Source organism: Theropithecus gelada, chromosome 1, assembly GCF_003255815.1.
Source record: "Theropithecus gelada isolate Dixy chromosome 1, Tgel_1.0, whole genome shotgun sequence".
Taxonomy (NCBI): domain Eukaryota; kingdom Metazoa; phylum Chordata; class Mammalia; order Primates; family Cercopithecidae; genus Theropithecus; species Theropithecus gelada.
The window spans coordinates 161200076-161222614 of record NC_037668.1 but is presented as its reverse complement, the minus strand read 5'-3'; the positions used below and the strand labels follow the sequence as shown (position 1 = coordinate 161222614).

The 22539-nt window shown below is 46.8% G+C and overlaps 1 protein-coding gene across 1 annotated transcript in view; it reads right to left on the bottom strand.

The window, feature by feature from the left end:
• Window positions 1–5193: 5193 nt before the first annotated feature.
• PIK3C2B (phosphatidylinositol-4-phosphate 3-kinase catalytic subunit type 2 beta) overlaps window positions 5194–22539 on the bottom strand; it is a 70634-nt gene continuing 53288 nt past the window's right edge. The window contains exons 24-34 of the mRNA XM_025376714.1: window positions 21527–21663; window positions 17041–17210; window positions 16395–16551; window positions 15921–16030; window positions 14800–15001; window positions 14260–14384; window positions 12500–12617; window positions 10714–10795; window positions 10223–10329; window positions 8176–8304; window positions 5194–7606 (exon numbers count right to left, since the gene is read on the bottom strand). Of these exons, the coding sequence (XP_025232499.1) occupies window positions 7418–7606; window positions 8176–8304; window positions 10223–10329; window positions 10714–10795; window positions 12500–12617; window positions 14260–14384; window positions 14800–15001; window positions 15921–16030; window positions 16395–16551; window positions 17041–17210; window positions 21527–21663 (1526 nt within the window). The 3' untranslated portion in view covers window positions 5194–7417. The remainder of the gene's footprint in view (window positions 7607–8175; window positions 8305–10222; window positions 10330–10713; window positions 10796–12499; window positions 12618–14259; window positions 14385–14799; window positions 15002–15920; window positions 16031–16394; window positions 16552–17040; window positions 17211–21526; window positions 21664–22539) is intronic.

Below are 22539 nucleotides of genomic sequence, written 5' to 3'. Positions count from 1 at the left end.
AAAACAGATACAACTGGACATAAATCACCTCATCTTTCCCTGACCAAATCCACTGGCATTTGGACCCACATAATCTGCCTTCAATCCCTCTACAACCCAAGAAGCCTCCTGGATGCAATCCCTCCATTTTTACTCAAGGAATAATTCTGACCTCTCTTATCACTTCTCCCTAGTAAAATACATGTTTCTCTCACTACTAGATCATTCACATTAACATAACTTAATATCACCTATATTAAAAATAAAAAGACCACCCAGCATGGTGGCTTATGCCTGTAATCCCTACACTTTGCGGGGCCAAGGCGGGGGGCTTGAGCCAAAGAGTTCAAGACCAGACTGGACAACATAGCAAGACCTTGTCTCTACAATTTAAAAAATTCACTGGGCTTGGTGGCTCATGCCTGTAGTCCCAGCTACTCGGGAGGTTGAGGAGGGAGGACTGCTCACCACCACCCTGCAGCCTGGGTGACAAAGCGAGACTCTGTCTCAAAAAAAGTAAATAAAAAAATAATAATAAATAAAATTTAAAAACCCTTCCCTAGATATACACCCCTCCAAGCTTCTGCACCACCAGAGTGAAACCTCTCGAGAGTTGTTGGTGCTTATGGTCTCCACTTTCTCTTCACCTATACTCTCCCCAGCCTACACCAATGTGACTCACCCCCACCACTCATTCAGGCAGCTCTTATCAACATCACCAAGAACATTTTGCTGTATTCACTCCTCTTGACTGTTAGGGGTTGAAGTGTGTCCCCCAAACGGTAAAATCCTAACCCCCTTAGTACCTGTGAATGTGATCTTATTTGGAAATAGGTTCTTTGCAGATGATCAAGTTAAGATGAGGTCATTATGGTGGGCTCTAATCCAAGATGACAGCGTCCTTATAAAAAGAGGAGATTTGGACACAGACACGTGCATGCACACGGAGAGAATGCCACAGCAATGTGAAGGCAGAGATTGGGTTGATGCATATATAAGCCAAGGAATTCCAGATTGCCAGCAAACCTCCAAAAGCCAGGAGAGAAACATGGAACAGACTCTCTCACAGCCCTCACAAGGAATCAACCTTGCTGACACCTTGATTTTGGACTTCCAACCTCCAGAAATACATTGCTGTTTAAGCCTCTCAGTTTGTGATACTTTGTTACCGGAGCCCCAGGAAACTGATCATACTTCTTTAGGTTGCCAGGACACCATGACCTGCTCCTCCTCTAAATGTTGGCCTCAATCTACCCACATGCCTCTCTAACCTGGGTGATCTCATATCATTCCATGGAATTAAACACCACCTCAATGCTGATGACTTCCATATCTAAACTTCCAGACTGACTTCCCTTGGGCTTCAGATTCCATTGTTACTTCTCCACTTAGATTTCTATCACATATCTCAAACTTAACACAATCAGAAGTCTTGATTCAGCTCTACTGAACCTACCTCCCCACTCCCAGTAATTCCTCCAGAGGACGCTGCCTACATTCTGAGGTTCCACACTGAGGAGTCATCCTCAACTCCCCTTTCCCTCAATTCTATACGCAGTCCATCAGCAAGTCCTGTCAGCTCTACCTTCAAAATATATCCAGAATTTGACCACTTTACGTCATCCCCAAGCTACCATCATTTCCCTCCTGGACTACAATAGCCTCCTCTTCTGCTTCTATTTTTGCTTCAAACAGCAGCCAGAAGAATGATCTCTTAACATAAATTAGACATTACCGTTTTTTTTGTTTGTTTTTTGAGATGGAGTCTCTCTCTGTTGCCCAAGCTAGAATGCAGTGGTGCTATCTGAGCTTACTGCAACCTCCACTTCCTGGGTTCAAGCGATTCGCCTGCCTCAGCTTCCTGAGTAGCTGGGATTACAGGCGTTCACCACCACACCTGGCTAATTTTTGTATTTTTAGTAGAGATGGGGTTTCACCAGGTTGGCCAGGCTGGTCTCGAACTCCTGACCTCAGATGATCCGCCTGCCTTGGCCTCCCAAAGTGCTGTGATTATAGCCATGAGCCACCGTGCCTGGCCCCTGCAGTTCCCTTTCTCAAAACCCCATCACCCTAAGAATAAAGCCTGAAGCTCTGATTGATTTTAACACGCAGATATCTTCTCTGAAGCCCACTCTGCCCACCCCGCCCCTTAACATACCACCTTATCCATATCACACTGCACTGTATTTATTTCCATGCATGCTTCCCTTGAAAGACTGAGTTCCTTGAAGACAGGATCCACACCTTTGTTGTCTGAGTAGCCACAGTACCTGACACCTCGCCTCACCCAGTGTAAGCCATTAGTGTTGTTAGTTGAATTGATCAGACACTTTAGACAAGTCCCAGCCACCAGAAAATTCTCTCCCAATTTAAAATGCTATTTTTTCACCTTTCAAATCCAATCTAATCTTTGCTCCCCAAATCTGCTTCATTTTTGCCACCTCTCTTTGAACTCAGAAATCTGGGCCCCCTGGGCTGCTTTTGTTTCTTTTCGCCTTGGGCAACCCCTCTCTCTCATTCCCCACCTCTCTCATTCCCACTCCCTCAGGAGGGTTCAGATTTCTACCCCATTTGGCCAGGAAATTTCCTTCACTAAGACTCTTGGCAGACTCAAGTACTAACCTTTAAAAAGTCCAAAGGGACTTGCCCAGAACTGCAGTGATACCTCAAGATCACTTAGAAATAAAGCAGGTAACACTTCCTACTGTTTACTACTGGAAAATCCCCTGGAAGCCCCCTCACAATTCCCCAGTATGAAACATGACTCCCCACTGGAGAGTTTTGGAGACTTCTGGGTACAATGCTTGAACAAGGGTCACTTCACTTCCATCCTGCACTTGGGGGGTTCACTTCCGGGCTATGGTTATGCTGTAGTGGCTTGATAGTTGCGAGGCATCTCAAGTTTCAGTTTTTTTTGTTGTTTTTTTTTTTTTGTTTTTTTTTTTTGAGACGGAGTCTCGCTCTGTTGCCCAGGCTGGAGTGCTGTGGCCGGATCTCAGCTCACTGCAAGCTCCGCCTCCCGGGTTCCCGCCATTCTCCTGTCTCAGCCTCCCCAGTAGCTGGGACTACAGGCGCCCGCCACCTCGCCCGGCTAGTTTTTTGTATTTTTTAGTAGAGACGGGGTTTCACCGTGTTAGCCAGGGTGGTCTCGATCTCCTGACCTCGTGATCCGCCCATCTCGGCCTCCCAAAGTGCTGGGATTACAGGCTTGAGCCACCGCGCCCGGCCAAGTTTCAGTTTTTTTCTCCTATAAAATGGAGTTGGTTAAATATTACTAGATAGTAAACTTTTTTTTTCAGACAGAGTTTCACTCTTTTTGCCCAGGCTCGAGCGCAATGGCGCAATCTCGGCTCACTGCAACCTCTGCGTCCCGGATTCAAGCGATTCTCCTGCCTCAGCTTTCCAAGTAGCTGGGATTATAGGCACCTGCCACCACACCCGGCTAATTTTTTGTATTTTTAGTAGAGATGGGGTTTCGCTGTGTTAGCCAGGACGGTCTCAATCTCCTGACCTCGTGATCTGCCCACCTCGGCCTCCCAAAGTGCTGGGATTACAGGCATGAGCTACCACACCCAGCCCTGGTAGGAAACCTCTTAAATGCAGAGAACGGTCTTAATTTACCTTGGTAAGCCCTAGTCTGGTACCTAGTACAGGGCCAGGATGCATTCAACACAAATGTATTTTTTAATGAATGGAGGCATGCCACTAGGTAGCACTGGTAAGAACTGTGAATGTTTGTTGACAGAATTCATGAATGAGCCATACTTACTGTCCAGGGCAGTTGTAATGGAAAATGATATCATGTATAAAAAGCACCTGAAATATCAATTAGACCTATTTAAGGGATTGTATTAAACACTGCCTAGGAGGTGTTGCACAAGGTTTGGAGTGCAACAAACCTGGGTTCAAACTCCATGACTTACTGGCTGTGTGCCCTCAGGCAAGTTACTTCATCCCTCTGAGCTTCAGTTTCTTCATCTGTAAAATGGGTAATGGTACGCACCTGATCAAGTTGTTGTGAGGATAGATTTAGCTGACATGTGAAAATGGTCAGTGCAGTGCACTGGTACATATAAAAGTTACCATTTGGTGGTATAAAAAAACACTACTATTTTCATCTCATCCAGCAGATGTTTCAATGTAAACATCTGAACATCAACCAATTTTTTTTTTTTGAGATGGAGTTTCACTCTTGCTGCCCAGGCTGGAGTGCAATGGCACAATCTCAGCTCACTGCAACCTCCAGCTCCCAGGTTCAAGTGATTCTCCTGCCTCAGCCTCCTGAGTAGCTGAGATTACAGGCGTGTGCCACCATGCCTGGCTAATTTTTGTATTTTTAGTAGAGACAGGGTTTCACTATGTTGGTCAAGCTGGTCTTGAACTCCTGACCTCAGGTGATCCACCCACCTCGGCCTCCCAAAGTGTTGGGATTACAGGCATGAGCCACTGTGCCCAGCCAAACATCAACCAGTCTTTAAAATGATAGTTTCAGCTGGGTGCAGTGGTTCACACCTGTAATCCCAACACTTTGGGAGGACAAGGTGAGAGGATTGCTTGGACTCAGGAGTTCAAGACCAGCCTGCACAACGTAGCAAAACCTTGTCTCTTCTAAAAATTACTTTTAAAAGTTATGGGAGGCTGGCTGGGTGCAGTGGCTCACGCCTGTAATCCCAGCACTTTGGGAGGCCAAGACGGGCGGATCACGAGGTCAGGAGATTGAGACCATCCTGGCTAACAGGGTGAAACCCCGTCTCTACTAAAAATACAAAAAATTAGCCGGGTGTGGTGGTGGGCGCCTGTAGTCCCAGCTACTCGGGAGGCTGAGGCAGGAGAATCACTTGAACTCAGGAGGCGGAGCTTGCAGTGAGCCAAGATTGCACCACTGCACTCCGGCCTGGGCGACAGAGCAAGATTCCGTCTCAAAAAAAAAAAAAAAAAAAATTATGGGAGGCTGAGGCAGGTGCATCACTTGAGCCCAGGAGTTCAAGACCAGCCTGGGAAACATGGCAAAACCCTGTCTCTACAAAGAATAAAAAAAATTAGCCAGGCATGGTGATGTGCACCTGTGGTCCCAGCTACTGGGAAGGCTGAGGTGGGAGGATGGATGGAGTCCAGGAGGTGGAGGTTGCAGTGAGCCTAGATCTCACCACTGCACTCCAAGCCTGGGCGACAGAGAGACCCTGTGTCAAAAAAATAAATAAAATTATCATTTCATTTTTTTCTCAAATGTCATTTATTAGAAAATACAATTCCCAAGAAAGGAGATACAAGGGATTCTGGGAAGTGGGAAGTAAACAGTACACAGACCTCTTTAAATCAGGAGCATACAGGGTCATAATAAAATGAGCTACAGGCACAGAGCCAGTAACACATTTATGGTCCGTTCATCTGGAAAAGTTTCGCCACCCACTCCCCACTCCCCTTCCCCCCACCGGAAGCAGCCAGCTTTATCCTTGACATTTTAATTTTAGAGAAAATTTAAACTTCCGTGCTGCCCTGTGGCTTCGGTCAACGGAGCTTTTTCTCCAGTTATGGAATGAGTCAGCAAAACGGGGAGTTTCTGATCCTTGGAATTAGGGAGGGACAGTTTACAGAATGTCCTCATTTCACTCTTTTCCCAATCATGGGAAATATCCAGCCGCTTCTGGTTTTAAAAGTTAGTATCAAATTCCAAGTCCCTCCCTCTTTTTGGCAAGGAAGACAACCCTTTGGAGTGAAACACAAAAGAGCAAATGTAAAATCCATCTGGGGCCGGGCGTGGTGGCTCACACCTGTAATCCCAGCACTTTGGGAGGCCAAGGCAGGCAGATCACGAGGTCAAGAGATCGAGACCAGCCTGGCCAACATGGTGAAACCCCATCTCTACTAAAAATACAAAAAATTAGCTGGGCGTGGTGGTGCATGCCTGTATTCCAAGGTACTTAGGAGGCTGGGGTAGGAGAATCGCTTGAACCTGGGAGGCAGAGGTTGCAGTGAGCCGAGATCATGCCACTGCACTCCAGCCTGGTGACAGAGCGAGACTCTGTCTCCAGAAAAAATTTAAAAAAAAAAAAACACCATCTGGTAGGGAATAAAGAATATGAAGAGATAAGAGACTCAGTCTCAGTCTCTCCCTTTGGGCTCCTGAGCTTAGCTCCAGGGGAATAATCACCACTCCAATCCAGCCTCCTACTGCCCAAAGAAAAATCATGGGGCAAAAAATAACAGTTTTGATGGAATCCCCCACCCCATGCCCCTTTCCTTCAGATAGGGCATCCCTTTGGCTCCAGACTAAATAGGTTTATGGCCCCACAGAATGAGGAAAAGTCTTATAAAAAGGGTGACAGAAATGGAGTTTGGGAGGGAAGCAGCACAGCAGAAAGAAGTGGGGAGTGATGGATGGTGAATGTTTTCCAGAGGCTACCTAGCAAGCAGTCACAGTGGCATCTGCAGCCCAGGGACCTCTTCCTAGGGCCAAGATGCTCTTGGGTGAAACTACATCTAAGGACTAAGTCAGCATTTTGTCCCACCAGAGAGAAATGAAGGGAGAGACCTATGGGGAAGCACCCCCAGCCTATTCATAGAGACCAGCTGACTCCCAGAAGGGCCGGGAGAATGAAGGGGCAAGGAGTAGAAAATGGTATTCAGGGCAAGTCCTAATAAAGTAGGGAAGACAAAAGGAAAAGTCCCCCAAAAAGAGCATGGGTCCCTGAATACGGGTCCTTGGCAGAACCCCAACACGGAAGGCCCTTCCTTACACATGTAGGTATCACAGCGCTCTCCTTTGGAGGCAAAATCAGAAAGGCCCAGTGGCGCAAGCCTCAGTCCAGCACAGGCAGCCCTCCCCAGCCCTCCCCAACCTGTCCTTAGAGAGGGCTCTGGCCGAGGACCCACTGGGCCCCTCCCCTAATAGTTCCTATAGCTAGAAAACAAAACAACAACAACAACAACAAAAAAACCTAGGGAAAAGTCCAATAAGAACCTTAATCATACAAAAAGTCCAAATAGTCTTCCTCTCTTGCCTTCTGGGGCATAGGTATGTCCCTTCTCGCAAGGCTTCCTGTCCCAGTTAGGACAACATCACTATTTCATTTTTTAAAAATAAAAATAAAGATATCCGCCCACCCACCCCCAAAATGCTACTTCATACAGCCCACCCCACACACTCCCCAAACCAAGCATTGCTCCCTTGACACAAGGTAAACTTAAAACTTTGCTGCAACCTCACAGCCTCCAAGGGGCTGCTCATCACAACCAACGCAGTTCAGTCTCCAGAGGAAGAGACAGCAGAGCATGTCTTACTCTCCCTGCCTCCTACTACAAAGGCCAGAATCACCTGGACCGAGCAGGGGGCCCGCCCAGGGCCCTGGCCCTTCACAAGGAAGAGTCTCGCAGGGGAGAGTCCTCTCCTCCAGCTCCCACCACCAGCCTGGGATCCTGGGTGGTGGCTCTGCTGGGCTCACAAGGTGCCATGGCTTCGAGATCCCAGTGCAAACCAGCCAGTCTTCTCCTGAGCCAGGTCCAGCTCTCGCAGGCGGATGTTCACCTCACCAAGGAGGACATTCTCCCAGAATCCCTGCTCACTCAGCACACTCAGCTGGAGCTCCCGCTGCTGCAGGTCTCCCTTGGGGATCCCATCATATACCAACTGCAAACAGAGATGGGTGAGGGAAGTGGTGAGAGAAGGAACAAGAAGAATCCAGAGGGAACCTGAGAGAGAGAGATGGTAAAGTCTGTTGGGGGTTGATCCAGCTGAGGCTAGCACTGACCCTGCAGAGTCCCAGGTCATACAGAAGGTACACAAGGTACACAGACTCCAAGGGAAGCATTAATGAACTCTGTTCTTTGCTCAGAGTTCAAGCAGGTGAGGGCTTTGTATTGGGGCCACTGCTCATTTTCAGCACAGGACCAGCAGGCTTCTCCTTCCCACAGGATAGGGCCAGACCCCAGCCAGGAAATCCCAGCCCAAAAGGGCTGGCAAACTCTTTATGTAAGGGGACAGACAGTAAATATTTTTAGGCTTGATAAGCCACATGGTCTATGTTACTACTCAATCCTGCCATTGCAACATGAAAGCAGTCACAGGCAAAACCTAAATCAGAAAGTACAGCTGTGTTCTTAATACGACGTCTTAATACGGTCTTCAATATGACTTTAGCTAGGAGAACAGGCGCAGGTTGCCAACCCCTGCCCTACCCCACCATTTTCCCCACCCACCATCTCATTGTAGGTAGGATTGCAGGTTTTCCGGGCCACTTTGGTTTTCCTCTTAGTGGTTTTCTGAGGGTCAGGAAGGAGGTAAATTTTCACATAGGGGTCAGGGTCATTTCCATCCTGGAGCAGTTGCTACAACAGAATGAGAACCAAAAAATGTTAAGATTTTTAACATCTGTCTCTTCATCACCATTCCCATGATCACACTCTGATCCAGACTCTCATCTGCCATCTGGCGTCTTGCAATACACGACTAGTTTATTTGTCTGCTTTCAAGCTCACTCCATTCTGATAAAAATATCTACCATGATAACATTGTGTCCTATTAAAACATCAATTGATTTGTCTATGATATCAAGTCTATACTTTTTATCCAAATCCTCGGGACATCCCATAATGTGCTCTGTTTTGAGTGAAACATCATGTTCCCAGGTATCTTCCTGCCATATCTACTATCCTTGTCTATTTTGTCATTTGGTCCACTTAACCCCTAAGAGGTAGAGATATGAGTCAGAAAGATTGAGTTGCTTGCTCAAGGGCAGCCAACTAGTGATACACCCAGCCTGATCCTTTTAAAACCTAAGTCAGATCATGTCACGCCTCTGCTCAAAACCCATCTCATTCAGGGAAAAGGCCAGGGTTCTTATTATCAGGGTAAGGTGCTGGTCCATCATACCCTCTCCAACCTCATCATCCACTCCTCTCGACTTTGCTCCATTGGCTTCAGCCACTGGCCCCTTGCTGTTTCTGACGCACCCCTGGCAGGCTCCCAGCTTTGGGCTGTCGGATCTAACTGCTCCCTTTGCCTGGGACAGTCTGCCCTCAGATGCATAAACATGGCTCCCTCCCTCACCTTCTTCAACTTGCTAAGACACCTCCTCAGCAATGAGGCCTTCCCTGACCACTCTGCAAATTCCACTCCCTTCATTCCATCCTAGCATTCCTTCTCTGCTTTATTTCTTGCCATAGCTCTTACTACCATCTTCTATGCCATATATTTTACTTATCTGCCTGTCTGCCCTTTCCAACTAGAATGTAAGCCCCCTGAGGGCAGGGATTTTGTTTTGTTTTTCCCCACACCCAGAGCTAATGTATCAGCATACAGCAGGCACTCAAACATTTATTGAATGAATGAAGAATACATGGATGAATGTTCATGCTCCTCCTGCCATATCCCACTGCCCCAACCTACACAAAATGCCTAACATAGGATACAGCACAATGCAAGTATTCAAGTTCCCTTCCTGGCTGGGTATGGTGGCTCACACCTGTAATCCCAGCACTTTGGGAAGCTGAGGTGGGTGGATCACCTGAAGTCAGGCATTTGAGACCAGTCTAGCTAACATGATGAAACCCGATCTCTAATTTAAAAAAACACAAAAATTAGCCAGGTGTAGTGGCATGTGCCTGTAGTCCCAGTTACTCAGGCTGAGGCAGGAAAATCGCTCGAACCCAGGAGGTTGCAGTAAGCCAAGATCACGCCACTGCACTCCAGCCTGGGTGACAGAGCAAAACTCCAACCCAAAAAAAAAAAAAAAAGTTCCCTTCCTCTTCTAGTCACAATGTTCTTAGAACTCATACCAAAAATTTAGTCATTATATACTGCCTTGATCATGTTCAAAGGACATCACTTGGCTGCTGAATCATTATAGCCAGGTAAGGAGCCCCTTGGGCCTCTCCCTTATGATAATTACGATAATAATCATTATTCTAATAAAACCAGGCATGGTGTTAAGTATTCCACAAGCATTATCTCATTTAATCCCCATAATGACTCTATGAGGTAGGTGCTAACATTTTCCTCATTCTAATGAGGCTCAGAATGATTAGGTTACTTGTCAAAGACCACAGCTACAAAAAGCTGTATCATGTATTGCCTGGTCAAACCATAGGCTTGCTATGGTTATAGGTCCATGGTGGATGCTCAGTAGACTGTGGTGGTTACCTGTATGACATGGGGCAGAGAAGGTCTGCCCAGACAAAAAAGTAGCTCAAGAAAGATTAAAAAAGAAAAAAAAAAAAAAAAAATCAGGGCTGTGCAGGCACTTACCAAGCCCCGAATATGCATCACCATAATGAAGAGTTTATTGTTTTTGTAGGAGATGGACAGCTTCACCTCCCCTCCCACCTTTCCGACGGGCCGGGCCCACGTGCCATCTGTAGGGACAAACGAAACCAAGAAGGGTCAAGAGGCCAGGCAGGGGTTTCTGTTTTCTTTCTGAGCCCCCTTGCCCCAGCCTCTCCACGTCAGGTTCCTGATACTCATGAGGCATCTACATAAGTGTAGTCTGAATGTGATTAGAGTTAACTGGGTTGGGATGGGTCTGAGGATACAATCAACTGAATATCCACCCTGTGGGGAACCCAGGTAAGGAGCTATGGCCCCCCCAGCCTGAGTAGGAAACTAGATTCCCCGGAGAGTAAGAAAAGGAACAGGAGGCAAGTCAAGGAGAGAGAACTGAGAAGAGGTTGGGGCAGAAGCAGTTACCCTTGGGGTAGTTCAGAGGAGTTGGCAGGAAGGTCTCAGAGAAGATACTGTACCTGAGGACTTAGGAGCTGAGCTGGTGCCCATAGCCTTCTCATCCCGAGGCAGTGGGTGGAAGAAGGTGTACACCAAATCACACTGGAACAGAATCAGAAACAGGGCCATTCTTCAATAAGACAATGGCCCAATACAAAAAGGAAGGGGACTGTTCCAGATGTAAAAAGACTTAGGAAATATAACAACCAACAACATGCAGTTCTTATGTGGATTATAGCTCTAACAAGCCAACAGTAAAAGGAATTTGGGGGATGATAGGGAAATTCTGAATATGGACTATGTACTGGATAATACAATAATACTGTAGTTATGTTAAAAATGAGGCTTTATTGTTTAGAGATGCATACTATTTAGGGGGTACAGTATTATGATGTCTGTAATTTACTTTTTTGTTTGTTTGTTTGTTTGAGATGGAGTCTTGCTTTGACGCCCAGGCTGCAGTGCAGTGGCGCAATCTTAGCTCACTGCAACCTCAGCCTCCCAAGTAGATGAGATTACAGGCGTGCGCCACCACGCCCAGCTAATGTTTATATTTTTAGTAGAGACATGTTGGCTAGGCTGGTCTCAAATTCCTAACCACAGGTGATCCACCTGCCTCGGCCTCCCAAAGTGCTAAGATTACAGGCGTGAGCCACTGCACCCAGCCTGTAATTTATTTTAAAATATTTCCTAAAATATAGATGAAGCAAATATAGCAAAATGTTAACTATTTAGGTGATAGATATAGAGGTGCTAATTATATTGTTTCTCTACTTTTCTGCATGTTTTAAAGTTTTAATACTAAAAAGTTTAAAAAGAAAAAACAGGCTGAGTGCAGTGGTTCATGCCTGTAATTCCAGCATTTTGGGAGGCTGAGGCCAGAGGATTGCTTGAGCTCAGGAGTCTGCGACCAGCCTGGTAACACAGTGAAACCCTATCTTTACAAAAAAAATACAAAAACTAGCAGGGTGTGGTGGCCCATGCCTATAGTCCCAGCTACTCAGGAGGCTAAGGTGGGAGGATCACTTGAGCCTGGGAGGTCGAGGCTGCAGTGAGCTGTGATTATGCCACCACACTCCAGACTGAATGACAGGGCAAGATCCTGTCTCAGAAAACAAACAAACTGTGTGAAAATACTCACTTGAACATTAATACTGGGAAAAAAAAGACATACTCTAAATATCTTGCAAAAATAAAATGGTTAAGAATATGGTACTGCAAGTTGGTGTTTGGGGGAGCAGATATTGAAAGTTATAGCATATGCATACTATAAACGCTAAGGAAAAAAAAGCTCAGAATCTAGAGTTATACTTAAGCTATGACCACTATAAAACTGTAAATATCATGCTTGCATATGGACAAATAGGAAGGAAACATGGACAATAGGGTCAGATGATTTGTTAAAGTATTTAATAATAGGATTCCTCATGACTTTGTTAGGGCCATTATAATACTACTTGTTTTAAAACAAAATCTAGGTTGATAATACATACTCAACCTGCTCAAAAAATTTTTTCCTCAAGGAGAAGCCTTCCTTTCTGAGGCTCTGCTCATTCTCATCACTCTCAGACCATGTGCCTAGATGCATTCACGTTTCTGTTTAATTGCATTTCTGTGCATAACCCTGTGAGGCTGGACCCACCCGCCTCCTGTCTTCTGCAGACTAGAGCACTGGTCATTCAGCCCACAGACCCCGAAGTGCCGAGTCCTGTTCCTGACTCCTAGTGGCTCTGGATGCTTCCACCCCTGCCTCCCTAACCACCCCCACCAGCCTGGACAGCCAGGAGGACAGGCAAGCCCACCCACCTCGGCCACCTCAGGGGCTGCGTGGATCAAGTGCCAGATGTAACCGTTTAGCTCCTCCCTCCGCCGCTCGGCCACCGCCTCTCCCCGGGAGCGGCCGATCACGAAGCGACTAGGGAAGCTGGCGTGGCAGCGTAGGCAGCGTAGGCAGCAGGGATGCAGGAGGTGAAGATGGGGAAAGAAAATGGACACAGTGGGCTTTTTTCACACATTTCATTTGCATTTCGAGTCCCCTAGCACCCATTTCCCAGCAGCCTTCATTTCTAGGGACCCTCACAATTCCTCCTGTGCTGCACATCTGTGCCCAGGTCTGACACCTGCTCAGCATCTTACACCTACATTCCCAAGGACCCCAGACAAGAAAACCAAACAGCTGGCCAGAGTCCTGTGGCTCCCCAGAAATGCCTTGGGAGCCCTCAGTTTCTCCTATCAAAGTAAAAATCCTTTTTTTTTTTTTTCTGAGATGGAGTCTTGCTCTGTTGCCCAGGCTGGAGTACAGTGGCGCAATCTCGGCTCACTGCAACCTCCACCACCCGGGTTCAAGCGATTCTCCTGCCTCAGCCTCCCCAGTAGCTGGGATTACAGGCACACACGATTGCGCCCAGCTAATTTTTGTATTTTTAGTAGAGGGGGGTTTCACCATGTTGGCCAGGCTGGTCTCGAACACCTTAGCTCATGATCTGCCCGCCTCTGCCTGCCAAAGTGCTGGGATTATGGGTGTGAGCCACTGCACCCAGCCAAAAAATTCATTTAAAAAGTTGTATGTTTGTTTTGAGACTGAGTCTCACTTTGTCGCCCAGGCTGGAGTGCAGTCACATAATCTCAGCTCACTGCAACCTGTGCCTCCTGGGTTCAAGCAATTCTCCTGCCTCAGCCTCCTGAGTAGCTGGGATTATAAAAGCATGCCACCACGCTAATTTTTGTATTTTTAGCAGAGATGGGGTTTCACCATGTTGGCCAGGCTGCTCTCGAACTCCTGACCTCAGGCAATCTGCCCACCTCGGCCTCCCAAAGTGCTGGGATTACAGGCATGAGCCACTGCACCCAGCCTGAAAAGTAGTTTTTTTAAAAATTGCAGTAAAATACATATAACATAAAATTTGCCATCTTAACCATTTTTAAGTGTACGGTTCTGTGGAATTAACCATATTCACATTGTTGTGCAACCATCGCCACTATCCAACTTCATAGCTCTTTTCATCTTGCAAAACTGAAGCTCTGTATCCATTAAAACAACCACACCTCCCTCCCCTCAGACCTGGGTAACTAGCTTTCTACTTTCTGTCTCTAGGAATCTGACTACTCCAGGTAACTCCGATAAGTGGAATCACGCCGTTTTCGTCTTTTTGTGACTGGCTTATTTCACTTAGCAGAATGTCCTCAAGGTCCATCCACGTTGTTACCCGTGTCGAAATTTCCCTCCATTTTAAATGCTGAATAATATCCCACTGTATGTACATATGACATTTTGCTTATCCATTTGAAAAATGATGTAACTCTAAAAAATTAGAAATTTTGACACATCGAATTCACCATGCCTTCCCTTCTGGTCAGGGGGCCCGGAGTGAGAGCTCTTGCGTGCAAGGAGAGCTTGGCCAGCAGGGGGAGCACTTGTCATCAAACTCCATACCAGGCCAAGCAAAGCAGGCAGATCTTTAGTCCAAAAGGGTATTTTCTGCCCCTGCAGTCCTGCCCAACTCCCATCCCGTATCCTTTCCCCCTCCCCCACATCCCTCTGTGCAGATGGTAAAGGGGGCAGCTACCTGGGCAAGTGGGAAGAAGGGAAGAGCAGCCGCAGCTTATTGTGTAATTCCTGGAACTCCTCAAAGGTCCGCTGGATATAGGTGGCCTCGTGAGTGTTCTCTCGCATCACCTTTACCACATATATCTGCAAAGGTCCAGATCTTAGGGTGTACCTGCCGAGCACTCTGCACCCAGCGAAGGGGGTAGGAAAGGTCTGGAAGTGTATGTATGTGCAGAGGGGAGGGGCACGTTCCAGAAGGAAGAGGGCAAGAGTCTCTCCAGTGGAGACAGATGATAGCACATACACAGGAATCTAAAAGCAGACTTCCCACATATGTCGCCAGGATCCTTGACTCAGAGGGAATAACCATTCAATTCAGTTCCCCAATTCTAGGCAGGTCACGTGAGCAAAGGAGAGGGAAGTGGTCCAGGACTGCTCCCAGCACAGGACGCTTGGTCAACTCCTGTGCCCACTATGCAAGTGTGAAAAAAGTCAGGACCCCAATAAACCAGGGTCAGCAGAGAGCAAGAAAGGGGGTCAGATTGGAGAAAACACTTACATAGCCTTTGTTGGGGTGGAAGATTTTCTCATGGCGGCAGAGGAAAACATCACTGATTCGGCCAGAGCTCTTGAGAGTGTGTGTTCGGGAGGCAAAGGAGAGGGTCAGCCGGTCATCTGAGCCCGTGAACTTCATCTGAGCCAGATTATGGATGAAAAAATTGAGCTTTGTGGCTACACTGCCCAGGCTGGACTCAATCAACCTGGCAGGAGGATGAGAAAAGAGGATATAACTATGAACCCAAAATCCTGCTGCCTCGACAGGGGTGTTCCAAGGAATATTCCTGACTACTGAGACTAACAATCAGCTCAGCTCAGACAAACCATTTTTCTGTGTCATATCCCCATAAAGCAAATGATTGGCACACAATTATCTCATGCAATTTGCTCATGTGAACCCTAGGGTCTTATCTCCTCCCCTGGCTGCCCACCTGAGCCAAAGACCATCAAACCAAGGTAGAAAGGAACTAGGAACCCTGTGTAAATGTCTAAATATCATGGTCAAAAAATTTCAAGGTTCAGTACAATAGAACCTCACCAAGCACTGTTGAATCTAGAGATTTCAATTCAGAGGGAGAGGTCCTGTGTTAGGAGACCTAACAGAGAAAGTTTAATTCTCTGAGTTCCAAAAAGAGTGGAGAACATTATCTGCGTGGACAACATTTTGTAGGCATTCATAGATAAACGCATCCTTGCTCTCACACACAGCGTGCCTAAAAACATTGTCAAATATAAGGAAACTGAATCATGGAACTCTACATTTTGGCAAGGGGGAAGGGTCTGACCAAGAAAGTTAAAAATTATTACAAAAGCCACATTATACATTGCCCCACGGACAAAATATTTGACTGGGACCTGGTGAGAATGTAGATAAGAGTGATGGCAAATACTCTTGTGTGCAAAGGGTAGCATCAAAACACAGATGGGAAACCAAGGCTGAGAGAAGCAAAATGATTTACCTAAATCACGGGCAAAGTTGGGACAATATATCCACGTGGTCAGTTCTAGGCTCTAGCATCTGAGCTAAGCCTTTTACCTTTCCCCAGTCCTCCTCCTGCCAATCCAGTGGGCTGGGAATTACTCAGGGTGGGCAGTGCTGATTCGCTTAGGGAATCATGTTACCTAGTGAAGTAGGTAGTGGCATTGGCCTCTGTGTCCTGAGGCCTCAGGGCATCGTACACATACTTGAGGTCCTCCAGGTCTGAGAGCTCAGGGATCCCACAGGACAACATCTAGAAGGAGCAGAAAGAAGAAGAGAGGGTGCCTGTAACAACAGAGAGTTCTTGCTGCTTCACCACCCTTAGGCAAGGTTTTCTACAGCTAGGCTCCCTAACCCTTCTACAGGGTGGTAGACAGATGCTGTGGGCAGTGGCCGGAGGGCCACAGGAACTGAGGGGCTGGAGCAGGGAGTCAGACACCTACACAGACATCATTGTCCTCAGGTAGTCTGGGTCCCTGCCTTTATCTAGAGCAGGCAGGTATTCAGTTGGGGCTCAGAGAGGTAAATCTCTAGAAACCCTCTGCAGCAAGACAGGGAAGTCTTAAAGATGGTGCCAGGTAATAAGAAGGTGTTCGGAAAGGGATGGATCTCCTCACCAGGCCCAGAAGGTTGAGGAAGAGGTGGGTGTGCTTGCGAATGAGGTTGTAGGCTTGGCAGCAAAGGTCAACAAAATCATGGAAGCGGCTGGAAGGCTTGTCACCCCCGTTGATGACATACGCCATGTCCGAGGTGAAGACAAAGGGGGCACGGTCCCTGAGCCAAGGGGAACATACAGGTAGAAGGTCAACATGGAGGAGGAAGCCCACCATATGGGCTGCATCAGGAGTCAGTTTCCCTCATCCCTGATCACATGGACACACTGGATAGATGGGGCTCTAACTTTTTCTTTGTTCCTTTCCTACCTTAATCTTAAAAGATCTCTATATCCTTCATTGGTTCCTTATCTGTGAGCTGGCAATGTTTTTTTCTGGAGATCTGATTGCGTTCCTTTTTGCTACAGTTTGGGTTCATTTCCCTTTGTTCAGTCCTTGGTAGGGAAGAACAGCTGGTCCCCACATTCTTCTGCAAGGCCCTGCAAGGACTTGACCTCTTTATCAGTCTTCTCTCCTCCAATGCTGCTCAGCCCTGGGACCATGAACTGAGGCCCAGCTGCTTCCGTCATGGGCTTGTGTCCCAGCTCTGAACCACTGTTGCTCACCTCCTTGCCCTCCACTCACACCCTGGCTTCAGGAGATCACTTACCGCTTGATGTTGCCAAACATCTGGGCATGGCCCAGGAAGCGGCCAAAATCAATGTGGAACATGTGACCAGTGGTCTTCAGCATGATGTTGTCGTTATGTCGGTCACAGATGCCCAAGACGTACGTGGCCACGCAGCAGCCAGCGCAGGAGTAGATAAAGTTCTCCACAGCCTGGGAGGGGTCAAGGCAGATGGGAGGAGAGCACATAAAGCTGGCTTGGAAGGACTCCAGGGGCCACAGCCAGACAGAACTCAGCCAGCCCTGGCCTCTCTCTCTTTTGTGAACTCCAACAGTGTCTCACATCTGTCTGTTCGTCCTTCATCATGTACTAACTTACACACTTACACAGAAACATCTCCCATGTGTTATGGAGAAGATGGGAGGTTTATATATATGTCTTCACCACTTCATCCGAATACCATCTTCTCTTTTCTTTCTCCTAGGGAGATTGGTTGGAAAGCCAGTGGACTGATCCAAGAACTCAGACTTGATCAGCCCAGACTGAGGGGACCTTAAGAGATGGGAAGACTGACATTTACAACTTCCCCGACTGGCCATGATGATCTTAAGTACAGCCACTGAGGCAGCCAATTTAAGAATCTTTTCCTGACCCTGCTCAGAATTCTATCTTCCTTCTTTCTGCCCCAAATAAAATTCCCATTTCCAGAGTTCTTGGTAACAGCTAAATGCTAATCTAATTAAAGTCACTGCACTCCAAAGAAGAGCTGAGGCCGCTTAACACATCTAGAGAGTGTTTTACACTTGAAAATCAGACATCTCTAGTTGGTAAAATATGTTAGAAATATTTCTGAATTTAAAGCAGGAGAGGAGTGGTGAGGGGTTGACTCCATCTTATTTTGTTTTTTTTTTTTTTTTTTTTTTTTTGAGACGGAGTCTCGCTCTGTCCCCCTGGCTGGAGTGCAGTGGCGCGATCTCGGCTCACTGCAAGCTCCGCCTCCCGGGTTCACGCCATTCTCCCGCCTCAGCCTCCCGAGTAGCTGGGACTACAGGCGCCCGCCACCGCGCCCAGCTAATTTTTTGTATTTTTAGTAGAGACGGGGTTTCACCATGGTCTCGATCTCCTGACCTTGTGATCCGCCCGCCTCGGCCTCCCAAAGTGCTGGGATTACAGGCGTGAGCCACCGCACCCGGCCTGACTCCATCTTATTTTGTCTGGTCAACATCCATCCCTTTATCTGTCTTTCCAGGAAGAAAAAATACATGGAATGAGGAAGCAGACCACTCCTGCCTTCGAAATCCTCTTCGTGAGGTTTGTAGAATTCCTACGAACTCAGGAAAGACATCAGCAGAGGGCAATGATCGTCATAGCCAGGTAGGAATGCATGAAATTAGGAATGAGGGAAAGCTTACTAGATATGGAATGCCCGCCCTCTTTGCCTCCTTCCATAAATCTCCACCCATCATCCTTCAATGACCTCGAGTCTCATATCTTTCCAGACCTTCCCAGCTCACACTGACTCCTCCTTCTCTGAACCCCTACAGATGTACTGTCACCTCCGTTCATACAGTGTTTACTTGGTCCTTTCAGTCCCATGGGGTTTAGAGATCTGTTCTCCTAACAGCTTCTTGCCTATTTCACACGGCCTATTGCAAAACTAGCTCCACACAGAAGGCACCCACCCCAGCTACTTGTCGAATTACAACCTGATGATGGAACCACTGGAAACTAAGAATGGCAAGGTTGTAAAGAAATCACAGCATTCACCTTCTGGAAGAAAAAGACTATTTCTAAGAAAGTAAAATAAATGGATAAAAGCACTTAAAAAGGAGCATAATGCATAACTCCCAGTCTTGACCTGGATCTCTATCAAATCCTCTCCCTGTCACAGATGCTTTACCTTAAATGAATCCTATTTTGGCTGAGAAAATAGTTGTGTGCCTGTGGGTAAATGACTAAACTCTTTTCACCTCCCTAAGTTATGCAGGGTGTTAGCCGCTTACTGGCAAGAAGTCTCACGCTATAAAGGGGCATTCTGCCTCCTCATTTAAGGGTTTCATGTGTAGGGTGTGGGATACTCTCTTGCTGAGTAGGTGGCCAAGAGAAAAATACCTCTAGTTTATTTCTTCTGGAAGTCATCAGATGAAACTACCAGCATTGCTGGGGGTGGTGGCTCATGCCTGTAATTCCAGCACTTTGGGAGGCTGAGGTAGGTGAATCTCTTGAACCGAGGGGTTCAAGACCAGCCTGGGCAACATGGCAAAACCCCATCTCCATAAAAAACAGAAAAATTAACCACGCACGGTGGCACACGCCTGTAGTCCCAGCTACTCAGGAGGCTGAGTCAGGAGGATCGCATGAACCCAGGAGGTAGAGGTTGCAGTGATTATGCCACTGTATTCCAGCCTGGGTGAGAGAGTGAGACCCTGCCTCAAAAAGAAAGAAACTACCAGCATTATTCTTGCAGAAAGGTTAGAAGGGCAGAGAAGCTATCTTTGAAAGACTGAGATTAAACATGAACATGCAGAGTTAGTTTCTGTGTGTGTGTATTCTCATACATTCTTCTGTGCATTTATTTTTATATTATATTTTTGTACATTTGTACATTTATTATTTAGTATTATTTCCATACATTTACACATATATGACTATTACATTGGCAGGGAGTAATCGTAACTCCAGCACCTAGTACAGTGCCTCTGCATATGGGTGTTTAATATCTGAAAAATGCATGTTAGTATAAAGAGTAAGTATATGTGGGCGTTGGTAGCAGAAAGGAAAAAAATCATTACTCCTCTCCAAAGGTAGAGCGTCTTGAAATGTATAGCATAGAGCGGCAGAGTTTTGAGGAATGAAGAGGGAAGACTTTCCGGGTAAAGGAAATAGTATTGCCTACAGTACTGCGGAAATGAAAGTAGTAACCCTCGCCTATGATCCAGCTAGTAACCTAGTTAGAGCATAGGTTAGCATAAGGTGGTAGGTTGCAGTGGATGGGATTACAGGAGTCAGCAGGGCTGGATTGTAAAAGGCTCTGTGTGCAATGCTATGGATGTTGGACTTATCTGTTAGGACACAGGGAGGCTTTGAAGAACTTATCTGCATTAAAAAAAAAAAAAAAAAACCTCTGAAATCAAGCAGAGGCTGGCTCTAGATGGAGGAGAGGCATTCCAGTGGTTCAGGGGACCGACAGCAAAGAGCTGAACAAAATCAATGGTAACAAAATAGAAAGAAGAGGACAGGTTTGAGAGATCGATGGGAAGAAGAATAAACAGAGCTTGGTACAGAAGTGAGATAGAGGGAAGCATCAGGAAGACCGTGGCTTTGCCTGGGTAAACGCACAGAGAGAGTCGCACAATTGACTAACAGCAAACACAAAAAGCAGGTTTCAAGAGGCAAAGGAGAGACAGCGGGCTGTTTTGCCTACACTGAGTTTGAGACGTGGGTGAAACATAAGTGGAAAAGTCCAGCAAGAAGGTGGCTATAGAGCCACCTGGAGGAAGGGAAGAGGGCTAGAGGAATGGCTTCAGCGGTCATCAACATTTAGGTGGTAGTTGAAGTCATAAGACAATGAGCTGGCACAAGAAGAGTGCGAAGAGGGCCCAGCTGACCAGGAATTAAGCCCTGGAGAACACAAACACTGAAAGCCATTTAAGATCATCTAATTACACATTCACTGAACAATGTTCTGATTATACCTTGGCTGCCCATGCTGGTTTTCCCTCCAGGATAAAGTACATTGATCAATATAAATTAGTATTTGGGTCCCTTGAAGTTAAAATTATATGAATTAGCATTCTGGCATATAGCCAGTCTCTTGTGAGTTTGGTTATTGTGATTTGTTCCTTCCCAGTGTCCCTACTTCCCTCAACCTCATTAACCGAGAGACTAGAGTTGTGAGGCTGGGAACAGCCCATGGACCCTAGCAGGCTACCAAGGCCCTACTACCCAGGAAAGCTCCACTTCTAATCTAATCTTCGTTCATCACGAACCAGCCAGCCCTCTTTTCACTCATCTGTCTCATATCTAACCTCAATCCTAGCTTTGAGTTACAGCCTTGCCACACATCAGCTCCATTAACTAGGAGTGAGTGAGTGAGTCTTAATTCACAGCTATGAAAAGAAGGGGCTGGAATAAAGGGATCTCTAAAGTCTCTTCCAACCAACTCTTATTCTAGAAAGTACCACTGAACCCTCTAAGAACACAAGGGAAGTTGAACAAGATCCACAACTGGGAGGGATACAGGTAGGTTCTCAAAAGCTGGCGCCTCCTCCAAGGCTTAATCTGCCAGGGGAACTCAATGAAAGTTTCTCAGTCCAGTATCAGGGGATTTTCTCAGCCAGCTTACAAGAGGCATTTGAGTGAGTCACCCCTAGCTATTTGGAGGCACCAGTCAACGAAGAAAGGGTAGGTCCTTCTGCCAACAAAGCTGAGCTGTCTTCTCTGAGCAAGTGCGGGTCTTGTGGTTAAAGAGTTGTGTGCTGGCATCAGGCACACGCACCCCAGATGCACTCCCCACCCCCAACCCTACCTTCTCATACTCGTCCTCCCCAGGGTTGTGTTTCTGCAGCCAGTCTGCCAGGGGCCGGTCCTTGAACGAGCCGGTCACCCCATGCTCCACCTGGATCTTACGCAGGGTCTCGGCATTAGGGATCATCTCCACCATCCCTGTGAGGGGAGAAATGGGGGTCACGTTCCAGACCAGAATGAAGGGGACTGCAGGGAGAGGACTACAAGGACGGTGCTCATGCTCCTCTATAAATTAAGGTGTAAGGCATTTGGACTAAGTCTGATAATAACAGGAAAAGAATAACCATAGAAAGGAAGGTCATTCCCACATTTCCTATTCCATACTGTGACTTTTTGGTCTCTCCAGTTCATAGCTGCTGCTCCCTTTGTTTTTAGCTTTTACTACAGGAATTTAAAAATACATGTAACAATCACCCAGCTTCAAAAATTGTCAATATTTTGCTAATCTTGTTTGCTAATCACACAACCCTATTTCTCCACTCCCTGCCACCTTGGTTGGAGTATTTTAAAGCAAATCCCAGATACTTTATTTCACTCATAAATATTTCAAATGTAATTAACAAAGACACCATGCCATTGTCACATCCAAAAAATTAACAATCACTCTTTAATCTAACTCAATCTATATTCAAATTTCCCCCATTGTCTCTCTCTCTCTCTCTATATATATATATATATATATCCACACACATTTTTTTTTTGTTTTTTTTTTTTTTTTTGAGACGGAGTCTCGCGCTGTGTCACCCAGGCTGGAGTGCAGTGGCGCGATCTCGGCTCACTGCAAGCTCCGCCTCCCAGGTTCACGCCATTCTCCTGCCTCAGCCTCCGAGTAGCTGGGACTACAGGCGCCCGCCACCACGCCCGGCTAGTTTTTTGTATTTTTAGTAGAGACGGGGTTTCACCATGTTAGCCAGGATGGTCTCGATCTCCTGACCTCGTGATCCACCCGCCTCGGCCTCCCAAAGTGCTGGGATTACAGGCTTGAGCCACCGCGCCCGGCCTATATCTCCACAT